This window comes from Chrysemys picta, chromosome 17 (assembly GCF_011386835.1).
Source record: "Chrysemys picta bellii isolate R12L10 chromosome 17, ASM1138683v2, whole genome shotgun sequence".
NCBI lineage: Eukaryota > Metazoa > Chordata > Testudines > Emydidae > Chrysemys > Chrysemys picta.
This window is the reverse complement of record NC_088807.1, coordinates 11276139-11291115: the sequence shown is the minus strand read 5'-3', so window position 1 is coordinate 11291115 and position 14977 is coordinate 11276139. Positions and strand designations below refer to the sequence as shown.

Here is a 14977-nt window from a genome sequence, read left to right as displayed (position 1 = left end):
CATCCACATGAAAATAAAAAAAAGGAGCACATGCCAACTGATTTTTGCAGTTGCTCTGCAAGAAAATAACAAAATTTCAATTATTATGTTAACATTTATCACCTTGAAGTCAAGAAGCAGCTCCTTCTGGAGCCCAAACCCAGAATCATTGACCAGGTCCTCCCTAATGTATCATTGCTGGCAGATTAATTTTCAGAACTTTCTCCTTTTCAATTGTGACAATTTGGGTATTAAAATTACTTCCTTTTCCCCTCCTCATCATTACCTGAATGAGAATAACAGCAGTCTAAGATTACACACATTTACTTCATATTTCTAAGACAGGGAATCATTATCGGTAGTATGAGTAGGGTTTATAAGCAGTTAACAAGATGTAAGTAGATCAATGCCTCAAGATATAACACCCTGCTATACTTTATAAAAACCGAAGGCACTCTGGAAAGGGTTTTTCAGGCATAGCACCAGTCAAGGTCCCTTGTGCTCTCAACAATTGCAGGATATGCCATATTTTATACTGGCCTGAGTCTGTGGCCTCTGCCTATGTCTGCTCATAATTGCCCCATCCCCATTTCCTGTCTAGTACCTTATGTTTCAATCCAGACACCCAACCTAGTTTCTGCTCCCTTCCCTCTCTGCTTGCTCACCACCACCTAGGTCTGCTGTTCCCCTATTGTCCAGCTCCTGAAACTGCTCTCCACACCACTCATCCCACTATATGCATTTGAGTAATAAAAAATAGGGTTATTATATAGAAAACAAAACAACATCCAGTTGTGTTTCATGACTGCATGTGGTACAGACACTAAGTAATCCCTTTGTAAGAGGTTCCTTTTAGATGAGTCCAACCTTTGATTCCAACATTATTTGGTAGCTATGCACACACATTTTGCACTTGTCTATATGACAACAGAAGGTGTCAGGCAGGGGATAATCAGCTCCAAAATTATGACATCCCTCAGTGACTCTCCCAGACTTTATGCCACACCCATCACTAGCAGCATGTCTGGCTGATATGTCCAACTGATATTACCTACTCTCACATACTGTGCCTGCCCACTCTCTCTGCTGGTTTTTGGAAGTCTTGGAGGAAACATTAATGTAATACTTGGCTGCACCAGATTACATAGCCAGCTACTTAATAAGTCACAGCCATTGTTCTTGTGAAGATTCCTTACTCTGTCCCCTGGACTAGATGGTCACGGGCCCCAGACCGCAGAGACCTGAGAGTTTGTTTGTTTTTCTGTAGTGGAGAGATGCTACAATATACACGCCCATCCCAGCTGTTGTTGATTACTGTCGTTTTGGCTTATTTCTATGCCTTTGTTCCATTCTGTGACTTACAGTGGTACAGAGCATAAGGCTGCAGTTCATTATTTATTCAATTTCACATTAAATTAGTGAATGGATCACTAATGAAATATTGTTTAACTTTGAAATTCTTACCTTTTGCATTCCAAAGAAAGAAGAGAGTAGTGCCAATGTTGATGATGGTGATGATATCCATCCAGTGATGGAACATTTTTGAGCTAGAGATACTAGCACCTGTAAATATTTGAAATTTTAAGTTACTTTTACCCTTCCTTTAGAAAATTATTTCCATTTCAAACAAAGAAAATAAGTCTAGATGCTTCTACTTAAAAATACAATTATTTATGCTTTCTAGATATTGAGGAACAAAAGTGGGGAGAGAACGTTAGAATAGGTGGAGATATAGAACTCTCTTTTAGGTTCATGTAGGGAGCTGGCCAGAATGTAAAAAATATTGAGTACCCAATGGCTACTCTTGTTCTCAAAGGGCAAGGGACGCCACTTCCCTGTTCAGCAACTGGAGTTCTTTGAGATGTAGTGTCTCCACAAGTTTCACACCTCGTGCGCATGGACTTCATGCTCCGGAGACAGGTTTACTTAACTTAGCAGTGTTTGTTGGTCACACTTGCTCCTAGCATAGCCTCAAACCCTTCTCCTCTCACCAGTATAAAAGCAGCGAGAGTGACCAACTGACCCTCGGTTTCTTCATCAACACCCAGTTCAAAGTAGTGGACTCAGCTGTAACAGAGAAAGGACATTGGGTAATGAAAGACATATAGATAACACATCTCAAAAATCTCCGGTTATTGAACAGGTAAGTACCTTGCCTTCCTTCTTGAGTACTTGTCTGTATAGGTTCAATGTCTGGTGACTCCCCAGCAGTGTACCATAAAGGCAGAGGGTATTGCAAGTCTAATTAAATAGAGATTTCAATACAGCCCTGCAAAACTGAGCATCTGCACATCATGGTACCACAATACTGTCATGTATGATGCTGCCACTGCATCATTCCAGTTAGCAGACCAACAAATATTAACTATAGGAACACCACTAAATGAGGCTGCAGAGGCTTCCTGCGCTCTTGTTGAATATGCCCTAATGTTCCCAGGGAGCTGTAAATTGGCCATTTCCTAACATAACTTTATACACCTGATACTTTCTCCATCTTCTCCATTGCAGCCTTTCAAGTATTTGAAGACCACCATCATGTCCCCCTTTAATCTCCTCTTTTTCAAACTAAACTTATCCAGGTCCTTCAGCCTTTGGTCATATGGCTTGCATCTATCCCTTTCTTCATTTTTGTCACTCACCTCTGGATCCTTTCCAGTTTCTCTACATCCTTTCTATACATTGGTGACCAAAGTACAGTACTCCAGATGTATTAATGATATGGATGATGGGATGGATTGCACCTTCAGCAAGTTCGCGAATAACACTAAACTGGGGGGGGGGAAGGGACATTAGGGAACTGGTGTACATGACTTATGTGGAGAGGCTGAGGGAACTATGCTTATTTAGTCTGCAGAAGAGAAGAGTGAGGGGGGATTAGATATCAGCCTTCAACTACCTGAAGTGGGGTTCCAAAGAGGATGGATCTAGGCTGCTCTCAGTGGTGGCAGATGACAGAACAAGTGTTGAGGGTGAAGAAGCACTGAATGGGTTACCTAGGGAGGTGGTGGAATCTCCATCCTTAGAGGTTTTTAAGGCTTGTTAAAGCCCTGACTGGGATTATTTAGTTGGTGTTGATCCTGCTTTGAGCAGGAGGTTGGACTAGATGACCTCCTGAGGTCTCTTCCAACCCTAATTTTCTATGATTTTATGATTCTACAGCATCACAGAGCCTGTGGGGTAACAGAAAGAAAAACAACAACAATTGGGTCTATCTCTAGGAAAATTCCAGCAGAGTGGTTTTTAAGATGTCAGTTACATACTAGATTTGATTTATTTTTACCAGACTTACCAAAAGCACTCAAGGAAAGACAGAAAACTGTGAAAAGCACAGAACATAAACCTCCCAGGTATTTCTGCCTAGAGAAGCCAGTGCTGGTAAGAAATTTTGGGAGAGGGATCAAATGGGGAAAAGGTGTAGGAAAGCAGATACTGGGACCAGTTACATATCTGGTAGAGACACCATCTGTGCAGGATGTAATGAAAAGCCCCGTTAATTAGCTGTTACCAGATAAAAGTTTAGCCTGGTTATAGTATGGTGGCCAAGAGAGGGAGATCAAGAGTGCTCCTTTTGGGGGTGATCCCATCAGTATCCCCAAGGAACACCACAAAGGTCAGGTGTGACTTTCTCACCCTGACAGGCACCACCTGGCACAGTGAAACTGCAGATGCTTCATAAGGCTAAACTTGTGAAGTTTTTTTTTAAAGTGTTTGTTAATTAAGGGAGTTAAAGGGGAGGAATTTGGTGTATTGAAAATTGTAAAAATTACAAGCTGTTATCCTGGTCCTGCTTGCAGGGTAAAGGGTAGAAAGGAAAGCAGGATGAAACCAATCTGAAATCTGCCTTGGAATAGATATTCCCATTGTTTTCAACTACGATCTAAGGTATAAAGGAAGCTACACCTTTCAAAGGGCCAATCAACAAAAGATTATGAAGCTATCTTCATAGAAGGGAAAGTAGCAGTAATGGGTGCACAGCATGCACTGTTTCTTTGCATCTCATCATTAATGGTTCACTCTTGAGACTGCTCTATAGATAGGGAAAGGGGATATGTGTTAGTTATTTTGTGTGGATGCCATTGTTATCCTCCAGCCCAGGAACCGTATCTCACTGGCAGGGCCATACAGAGATTACTGGGGGCTGGGGGAAAATCTGAAACTGAGGCTCTCCATCCTTCCATGAAAAAACTGAGGGGAGGTTCCAGGGGTTGGGATCAGGCTGGAGAGTGAGCCTGCCCTGCACTCATCCTGCAGTGGCAGCTCCTGCCTTATGGGTCTTGGCCTGGGTCTCTCCCCTGGGTGTTGCATTTTGCAAGACTGGGCCACTTAGGTTTGGTCATGTTTAGGGATGGCTGTGCCACACTTGAGTGGGACTGTGTCCCCATGAACCAGGTCACAATGCCACTCATTCAGATTTGGCTTGGCTGTAGGAGGGCCAGCAGGGCCAAACCTGAGTGGTGCTGTGACACTATGTGTCAAGTTTCAATGCCTCTCAGTTTTGGGGAGGGGGACTCTCAAATGGGGATCCAGGAGCAAATGCCCTGCTGGCCCCTCCCATCAGATGACCCTGCTTGCTGGCCTCTTAATATAGTACCGTAGCTGGGGAAGCATTGTACTATCTGTGTGAGGATGTGATTCAATGCAGTGACACTCAGAATTCACTTGTGTTTCACGCCTGCATGTGATTTGGAAACTGGGCAATCTGTGTCTGAACATTTCCTTTCAGATGAGTCAAATCTCTGTTTCCACTCTAATTTGGTAGCTATGAACACGCACTTTGCACAAGTGTATATGACAAAACAAGGTGCCAGGCAGTGGAGAATCCGCTCCACAATGATAGCATCCCACAGTGACTCTCTCATACTCTCTGCCACACCCATCACTAGCAGCATGTCTGGCTGATATGTCCAACTGATATTACCTGCTCTGACCTGCTGTGCCTACCCACCCACTGTGCTAGTATTTGAAAGCCTTGAGGGAACATAAATGTCTACACTGAATTCCACAGCAAGTTACTTAATGAGTCTCAGCCATTATTCTTCTGAAGTTACCTGACTCTGTCCCCTGCACTAGATGGCCATGGGGCCCAGATTACAGAATGGAGGTATATTAAGTAGTGGGTAGATGCTACAAGATACACTCCTATCCCTGTTCTTGTTCCCTAATGCCTTTTGTCTTATTTCTATGCCTTTGCTTCATTCTGTGACATACAGTGAGTCAGAGCACAAGGACCCAGTTCGTTACTTATTTGAATTTCACATTAAACCAGTGAAAGGATCACTAATGAAATACTGTTGAACTTTGAAATTCTTACCTTTTGCCTTCCAAACAATGAAGAAACTAGTGCCACTGTTGATGATCATAATTATATTCATCCAGCGATGCAATATTTTTGATCTAGAACTACTAGCACCTATAAATGTTTGAAATTTTAAGTTATTTTCAAACTTCTTTTAGAAAATTACTTCCATTTTAAACAAAGAAATAAGTCAAGCTACTTCTGCTTAAAAATACAATTGTTTATTCTTTCTAGATTGAGGGACAAAAATGGGGAGAGAACATTAGAATAGGTGTAGATATAGAACTCTATTTTAGGTTCATCTAGGGAGCTGGCCAGAATGTATAAAAAGATTGAGTACCCAATGGCTACTTTTGTTCTCAAAGGGAAAGGGAAGTTACTACCCTATTCAGTAACTGAAGTTCTTTGAGATGTGGGCTCTCAATGAGTTTGACATCTGGTTTGCACGCACTTCAAGCTCAGGAGGCAGGATCACTTAACTTAGCAGAGTTTCTTAGTCACACTTGCTCCTAGTGTAGCCTCAAACCCTTCTCCCCTCACCAGTATAAAAGCAGGGAGAGTTACCAATTGACCCTCAGTTTCTTCACCAATACCCAGTTCCAAGTATTAGACACAGGACTGGCAGAGAAAGAACAGAAGGTCATGGAAACCATATAGATAACACATCTCAAAGATCTCCAGTTACTGAATAGGGAAGTACCTTCCCCTCTGTTTTTGAGTGATTGTGCGCATTCAATGTCTGGTGACTCCTCAGCAGTATACCATAAAGGAAGAAGATACTGCAAATCTAAAACTGATCATTTTCATGTGATGCCCCCACAATAGATTGATGTTCCATGAACGCATGTGCATGATACCAGTTAGCAGCCCTACAAAATTAACCATATGAACATCACTAAACAAGGCTGTAGAGGCTCCCAGAGCCCAGTTGAATGTGTCGTAATGGTCCTAGGGAGCTATAAATTGGCCATCTAGAAGTTCATTGGCTAACAATTACCTGATCCATAAGGTATGTCTACACTGCAACTGGGAATATGCTTCCCAGCATGGATAAAGAGACATGCATTAGTTCTGCTCAAGCTAGCATGCTAAAAATAGCACCATGATTGCATGGCTCAGGCTACCTGCCCAAGTACAAACCCACCTGACCCACTGGGTACATACTTAAGTGACTAGCCTGAGCTGCTGCCTATTCTGCCATGGCAACACTGTTATTTCTAGTGCGCTAGCTCAAGCAGATAGATCATGTGTCTACCTGTTCTGGGTAGGAAGCTCCAAACTGTAATGTAAGTGCACCCTTAGGACTTCAACAATAGAAACAAACAACCTAACCCTAGGTAATGATGTAAATATATTTTCTATGTTTAAATCAAAGGACAAGGACAGTAGGACATCTAATGTGTGTAGTGTTGCTTCACGCTTGGTTGAGTGGAAGAACAGCAGTAAATGTATAGACTGAATCTAATGAAAATCCAACAACACATTAGGAAGAATGTATGGTGTGGTCTCAGAGTAATCTTGTCTTTGGAAAATCACACACAGCAACTCTGCCATAAGTGCTTGCAATTCATTCACCCTACACAGCAATGTAAAGACCATGAGGAATGCTGCTTAAGGAAAAAATGGAACAAGCAACAGGAACCCAATTGTTCAAAGGAAACACCCATAAGTCTTTAAGTGCAATACTGAGATCCCACAAAAGGGTAGGGAAAAATTCTAGCAAGTCCAAGGAATCTTGTGCTGAAGTCCTAGAGGGAAAGAGTAACATCACAGAAACTGCTGGGGAAATGGGAGAGTGTCTCTTTAATTTCCTCTGCAGCAGTGAGCAACAATCTGCTGACAGGGATGGGTATGGTTGAGATCAGCTCTTATGGCCGAGTAACTAAAGACAGGTTTTCCTCCAGGGGGGAGGGAAATTCACTCCTTGTCTGTGGGAAGACTGTCCAGTTGCAGTTAAACAAGGGACAGACCTCACTCTCGAATGCATACGAAGATGTGTCCTAGAGGGAAGCCCAGAGGAGGGGGATGGAATCCTAGAGCCTGCTGCAGTGGGGAGGGTTCCATGGGTTCTGTAACTGGAGGAAAACCCAATTCAAAGAGGGAGGAGGGTACAGTGCTTACCAGTGAAATGACAGTACTGGCGGTTAGCTGTGAACCCACAGCTGAACAGGGGATAAACCCCACTCTAGAGAGTACAGAGGTGTGCGCCTTATAGGGGGACCCAGAGAAGGAAGTTAAGAAGGGATGTGGGGGAGTACAGAAATAACTCCTCACTGGTTACATGGGAGAGTTTGCCCAGGAGAAATTTGCTGGAACAGCATATGTTCTCCCAGGTACCCCACCTGTGGCTCAGGCTTCAAGATGGAATTGTGTAATTGACCTCTCAAAGGGGAGATATACCTATCTCATAGAACTGGAAGGGACCTTGACAGGTCATCAAGTCCAGCCTCCTGCCTTCACTAGCAGGACCAAGTACTGATTTTGCCCCAGATCCCTAAATGGCCCCCTCAAGGGGGGGGTTTAGCAGGCCAATCCTCAAACTGAGCTATCCCTCCCCCACACAGCTGACCTCTTGGAAACAGAGAGAGGAGTGACAGAGAGTACCCCAATCCAGGTGACACTTTTGCAAAATCTTGTTCCTGATGTACTTGTGAAAATTAACTCTGTCTCTTTAAGGCAGGATGAGCATCTTTCTAATGACTTGGGTGTCAGTGAAAATACTAACAACCCACCTGACAAAGGGGAGGAGGCAGCCATTTCCTGGGCAGGTAAACTCCTCCCAACAGCTGAGCATAGGTCACTGAGTAATGGGAGTGAGAACCACAAAGAAATCCCAGGAGGTGGGAGGACAGGGGTGGTAGATTCTTCACATGGGCTTAACCCTGGAGATGAAATGCAACTCCACAGGGGGAGGGCCAGTAACATGCAAGGTCTCTTTACACCCTTTCCTCCCCAACATCCCAAAGGCATACATGAATTAAGAACCTTTACTGTGGGGGATACTGAACAAAACACTAAAGGAGAAGAAAAACTAGTACCTGAACACATACAGTGGTTCAGGAAGGGGCTGTAAAACACAATCAATGCTGAACAAACCGGATCATCTACACAGAAGATGTGGTGTGATAGACATATTTGGAAATGCCTCCCTGCCATGAATTTGCTGGTACTATTATGTGTCATGATACATAATCTATTGATTGTGACAAAGAGGTTGGTCCTGATGATAAATCTTTTAAAAACATTTAACATACATGATTTTTGGAAGAAATTTTGGAACATGCTAGCAGTGGTATCAAGGAAGTCCTATATGAATACTACTTCTCAGGTAGTACCTGTAAACAGGCTTAGAGGTTGTCACAGCAGAAAAAGCATAACAAACCTAGACTGTTGTATGAAAGGGGAAACTGAGGTACACCGCTTCATGGCATTGGTGATCGTTCCCCTTTATTTGACATTGGAGAGGCCTCATCTGGAATACTGTGTACAGTTTTGGGCCCCACACTACAAGAAGGATGTGGAAAAAATGGAAAGAGTCCAACGGAGGGCAACAAAAATGATTAGGGGTCTGGAGCACATGACTTATGAGGAGAGGCTGAGGGAACTGGGATTGTTTAGTCTCCAGAAGAGAAGAATGAGGGGGGATTTGATAGCAGCCTACAACTACCTGAAGGGGGGTTCCAAAGAGGATGGAGCTCGGCTGTTCTCAGTGGTGGCAGATGACAGAACAAGGAGCAATGGTCTCAAGTTGCAGTGGGGGAGGTCCAGGTTGGATATTAGGAAAAACTATTTCACTAGGAGGGTGGTGAAACACTGGAATGCGTTACCTAGGGAGGTGGTGGAGTCTCCTTCCTTGGAGGTTTTTAAGGCCCGGCTTGATAAAGCCCTGGCTGGGATGATTTAGTTGGGAATTGGTCCTACTTTGAGCAGGGGGTTGGACTGGATGACCTCTTGAGGTCCCTTCCAACCCTGATATTCTATGATTCTATGGTGGCTAAATGCCAAGACACCTACCCTCTAGAAGATATTAATATCTGCATTGTATTAACAATGCTGTACACTAAATTGCTTGCAGGCAACTTGGAAAAGGAAACCCAAAATTTTGTAAAAACGTTTATGGCTAACACTACAATTTTCGGTAACACTGGGAAATTAGATAACCAAGACCTAAAGAAGATTTTAGGCACACTGCCTTCACATTAGTCAGTGACTAACCTCTGGCAGTAATCTAAGGGGGGAGGTGTGACCCTAAACACCATATTCTTCACGGAGATATTGTTATGATATGAATATGGCATAACTAAGATGTGTTCTATGCAAGATGGGTCATGTGAGGTATCATTGGAAAGGTTATGATTTACTGAATATGATCATCCTATTTGTATGCATGTGTCATTTCTGTATATGAAGTTAGAAATATGGACTATGTAACAATTACAAAAGTGTTTGCACCTGGGTAACGCCCACCAGACAAAACACAATCAGTCTGGCTGGTTAGTCAATGGGCCGTTAGGGAGGACTCCCACCTTCCTGAGAAGTTTCCTGGGATGCTGCTTTGACACTGTAAGGTAATGTGATACTGTCACCTGGTCCTGGACCCCATGTCATAAACAGATAGTTAAGGGTTAATGCCTCTTTTACCTGTAAAGGGTTAAGAAGTTCACTTAGCCTAGCTGACACCTGACCAGAGGTACCAATGGGAGGACAAGATGGTTCAAAGGGAAGGAGGGAAGTTCCCTTTGTCTGTTGAGTTTCACTTTGGACCGAAGTGGGAAAGCTCCAGAATTCAGCCTCTTATTAAGTAGTGAGTATTAGTGAAGGAAATAAATAGATTTATGTTTATTTCTTTGTAACCTGTCTTGTGCAATTAGAGGAATAATCAAATTGGGTATTTGGGTATTTTTGTTGTGTAACTAAATTTTTGCCCAGGGGAACATCCTCTGTGTTTGGAATCTTTTGTCTGTGAGAGTAGCTGGTATGCTAATCTCTCCCAGAGGGTTTTCTTTTACCCTTCTTTTCTTTAATTAAAAGCCTTTTTCTTAATACCTGATGGATTTTTTCCTTGTTTTTAGATCCAAAGGGGTTGGATCTGGATCCACCAGGAGTTGGTGGGAGAAAGGAGGGGGGATGGTTAATTTCTCCTGGTTTTAAGATCGAAGTGGTTTGGATCTGTGTTCAGCAGGGAATTGGTGAAGAGTCTCTCAAGGCTACCCAGGGAAGGGAATTAGGTCTTGGGAGTGGTGGCAGCCAGATCAGATCTAAGCTGTTAATTGAGCTTCTCATGCAGGTCCCCCACATCTGTACCCTAAAGTTCAGAGTGGGGAAGGAACCTTGACAGGGGATAAGATGTTTCAAAAGGAAGGAGGGAAGTTTCCTTTGTTTAGTATCAGAGGGGTAGCCGTGTTAGTCTGAATCTGTAAAAAGGAACAAAGGGTCCTGTGGCACCTTTAAGACTAACAGAAGTATTGGGAGCATAAGCTTTCGTGGGTAAGAACCTCACTTCTTCAGATGCAACTAAACTTTGTTTAGTTTCAGTTTCAGTTTTGACCAGAGTGAGAAAGCTCCAGAATTCAGCCTCTTATCAAGTAGTGAGTATTAGTGAAGGAAATAAATAGGTTTATGTTTATTTCTTTGTAACTTATCTTGGGCATTAGGGAATAATCAAATTGGGTATTTTTTGTGTAACTAAGTTTTTGCCCAGGGGAACATCCTCTGTGTTTTGAATCTGTTGTCTTCATTATGCTATCTCCCAGAGGGTTTCTTTTACCTTTCTTTTCTTTAATTAAAAGCCCCTTTTTAAAGAACCTCATTGATTTTTCCTTGTTTTAAGATCCAAGGGGTTTGGATCGGTGTTCACCAGGGAATTGGTGGAGGAGTCTCTCAAGGCTACCCAGGGAGGGAAAGGTTTTCGGGGGGAAGACAGAGTTTCCCAAATAACTCAAACTATTTGGGTGGTGGCAGCCAGACCAGATCTAAGCTGTTAATTGAGCTTAGAGGTTCACATGCAGGTCCCCACATCTGTACCCTAAAGTTCAGAGTGGGGGTGAAACCTATGACACCCCATCTTGGCCTGTTAGTATTTTTCCACAAAAGTGGTGGAGACCAAACTGGGAAACAAAGCTTTCCAGCCATATGCACATCCTATTGAAGGCAGGGAAGTGAGTTAATCAGGGCTCCTTCATTGAATCCCCTCCCAGGATGACTGCTGAGAAGATCTAAGGAACATGGACTGGGGTGGGGGGAGAAGAGATTAGCCCAGGCTGGAAAAGGTGTGTGGCCTGTGAAATAAATGCCTAAAACAACATTTAGGGTGAAAAATTACTAACCAGTTTCTTTAATGTATTGAGCTTAGTTTGTGTATTTGTTTTATTTGCTCAGTAATCTGCTTTGATTGGTTTGCTAACACTTATAATCACTTTAAATCTATCCTTTGTAGTTAATAAACTTGTTTTGTCTATTCTAAAACCAGTTTGTGCAATTCATAATTGGGTGGAGGTGGGGGAAAGCTGTGCATATCTTCCTCCACATGGAGGGAGGGGGAAATTTTCATGAGATTGCGCTGTACAGATTTCTATGCAGTGCAAAACAATACAATTTGGGGTTTACACTCCAGAAGGGGTGTGCACTTGAGTGCTGGGAAATTCCCTAGCTGAGTCTTCCCACACAGAGCTGATTTCAGTGTCTGTGTCTTTCTTCAGCTGGGTGTGTACCTACCTGTATATATGTGCTGGAGGAGGTTTGAGGGCCTGGCTCAGCACGACAGGGAGAGGGAGCCTAGACTGGTGGAGTGGGTGCATCTTAATGGTACTCCAGCATATAAGGTGGCACTCTGGACAGTGGGGGGCAACCTGTCACAATCACACCTTCAGTTAAATGATGAATTAGAATAGGGCATTCCCATTTTGAAGTCACTGGCATCACTGAAAGATATTTGCTAGGGTAACCTTTATGGAAAAAAAAATCCAGCAACACAGTGGGGACTATCCAGTTTATTGCACTGAATGCAGCATATATGATTACCTGCTTTGTAGGAAGATGGCATATGTGTGTATTTGGATTACGGAGCTCCTGGCACTCAGAGACCAAGTACATCTCTGGAGACTAGACTGTCTGAATTGGAGGAGCTAAGCTAGACAGAGATGCACATAGAGTACAGTGTATGCCTTGTGAGGTATCATTTTCAAATTCATAATCCGCTGAATATTATTATCTTGTTGAAATGTGTATAACACCACTGCATGTAAAATTATGATATTTTGCTATATGATTGTTACTGAAGTATGTTGTAGTTGCAACAATTTCTCACAAAGACACACTAACACAAAAGCAATGTGCTAATGGGCCAAACTGCTTAACTGGCCATCTACCCAGCAGTTAGAAAGTATAAATAGGAAATTTACATTTCAGCCCAGAGGATGGTTCCAATTGCACATACACATTGTTGGCACTATTGGTCTACACCCAGGCGTGTGTGTGCGTGTGGGGGGTAATTTTGAAAGAGAGGAGGAGGATATAAAAATAAGAGACAGTGACCTTCACTTGTCCCCCTCCTCTCCCCTCTTTTCTTACAACATAACCAAATACCAGAAGAACATGGAACTGGGGATGGAGGTTGGCTGAAAGGAAATCCAGTCTGTGAACTGTTGCAGCTTATGGTGAAAGAGACATTTTGTTTTTAAGTTCATTTAGGTTTAAGCTTACAGTTTTATCTTTTTATTTCTTTTGTAACCAATTCTGACTTTTTCCCTTATAATTTGTAATAATTTAAAAGCTATCTTTCTGTAGTTAATAAACTTATTTTACAGTTTAATCTAACCAGTGTCTTTGGATTGAAGTGTTTAGGAAACTCCACTTGAGACAACAAAGCTGGTGTATCATTATTTTCCTTTATTGAAATGACAGAGTTATTATGAGCTTGAATTGTTCAGTAGTGTGTTGGATAATACAAGATGCCTATTTCTGAGGTATAAGGCTGGGATTGAGAATTTGCTACTGTTACCCTGTATGTAATTCATGAGTGACTGGGAGAGCCTTCATGTATTCAGCTGGGAGTAATTTTGCATGCTAGTGGCTGTGTGTGAGCAGAATATGGCTGTTCACCAGAAAAGCAGTGTAAAAGACTACAAAGCTGAGGGGCACAGTATTTCAGCAGTACAGATTGTACCCAGGAAACATCATAACAGGAAATAGTAATAAGGGATTCAATCATTAGAAATAAACCCAGATGGGTTTGTGATGACCAGGTGAACCGAATTGCCTGGCAGGTCCAAAGGTTGTGGATATCTCAAGATATCTAGCCAGACTCATGTACAGTATTTGGCAGGAGCCAGTGGTCATTGTGCATGTAGGTATCAATGACATATAGAAAGGTAGGAGAGAGGTCCTGGAGTACAAATTTAGGCTAATAGGTAAGAGACTGTAGTCCAAAACCTCCATTGGAACATTCCCAGAAATGCTTCCACTTCCACTTGCAGGGACAGTTAGACGGGCAGAACTGCAGGGACTCAATGAGTGTGTGAGATGATGATGTAGGGACGAAGGGTTTAGATTTATTAGGAACTGGGGACCTTTGCGGAAAGGAGTAGCCTGTACAGGAAGGATGGGCTTCACCTAAACCAAAACAGAACAAGATTTCTGGCTTGTAAAATTAAAAAGGTTGTAGAGGAGTTTTTAAACTAAGGGTAGGGTGAAAGCCTATAGGTGCAGAGGACCTCATGGTTCAGACAGAGACATCCCTTAGAAGAGGATCTATTATTGGAGATAATCTATATTGTAGTAAGGAGGCGAGGATATGGAAGATGACAAAGTACAGGTAGGAATTGATGAGAAACAGTCAAATGAAAAAGATTCCCATTCATTTATATCCAATAAAGGCAGACAACTATTTAGTTGGGGATTGGTCCTGCTGTGAGCAGGGGGTTGGACTAGATGACCTCCTGAGGTTTTTTTAAAAACCTCCTTAGTTTTTATAAGTGCTTATATACAAATGCTAGGAGTCTATATGCTAAGATGAGTGAACTTGAGTGCCTGGCATTAAATGAGGCTATTGATCTAAAAAGCAGGGTGGGATGATGTTAATCAGTGGGACACTAATACTGGAGTACAAAATATATTGGAATGATGGAACAGATCGTGGTGTTTGGGGAATGGCACTATATGTGAAAGAAAGCATAGAGTCATATATAGTCAAAATTTTAAATAAATCAAACTGTACCATAGACTCTCACAAATTACAATTTTTTTTTAAGAGGACCAAAAAAGTGCCTCCTGGATAAATAGCAAAGTAAATGATGCAGTCAGAGGCAAAAAGACATCCTTCAAACATTGGTAATTAAATCCTACTGAGGAAAATAGAAAGGAGCATAAACTGACAAATTCAGCATAAAGGTATAATTAGGGAGGCCAAAAAAGAAATTTGAAGAGCAGCTAGTCAAAGCCTCAAAATCCGCAGGATGTTAGAACACATAATGAACCATCTCCCACTCTGGAGATTCCCAGCACATACTGGAATTTCCCAAGCTCATTTAATATTATTGAAATGTGGATGTTGTTCTGTAGTAGACCAATTTAATACCATGTTTTAGCAATGTTGACAAATCTGTTTTGAATGGGCATACCAAGCCCTTTTCTACAATTACCAATAAAACAGCGTAAGATGGTTTGGAAACTAACAACCCAGAAACATTTCCAATTCCACTGGGA

At 42.3% G+C, this 14977-nt stretch overlaps 1 protein-coding gene across 3 annotated transcripts in view; it reads right to left on the bottom strand.

The window, feature by feature from the left end:
* Positions 1 to 14977, bottom strand: part of LOC112060585 (butyrophilin subfamily 1 member A1-like) — a 98755-nt gene that overhangs the window by 39324 nt on the left and 44454 nt on the right. For 2 of the 3 annotated variants that reach the window (XM_065571442.1, XM_065571441.1), the window contains exons 9-10: positions 5291 to 5389; positions 1444 to 1542 (exon numbers count right to left, since the gene is read on the bottom strand). In XM_065571442.1, coding sequence (XP_065427514.1) covers positions 1444 to 1542; positions 5291 to 5389 — 198 coding nt within the window. The remainder of the gene's footprint in view (positions 1 to 1443; positions 1543 to 5290; positions 5390 to 14977) is intronic. The other variant, XM_065571444.1, reaches the window with a different exon arrangement.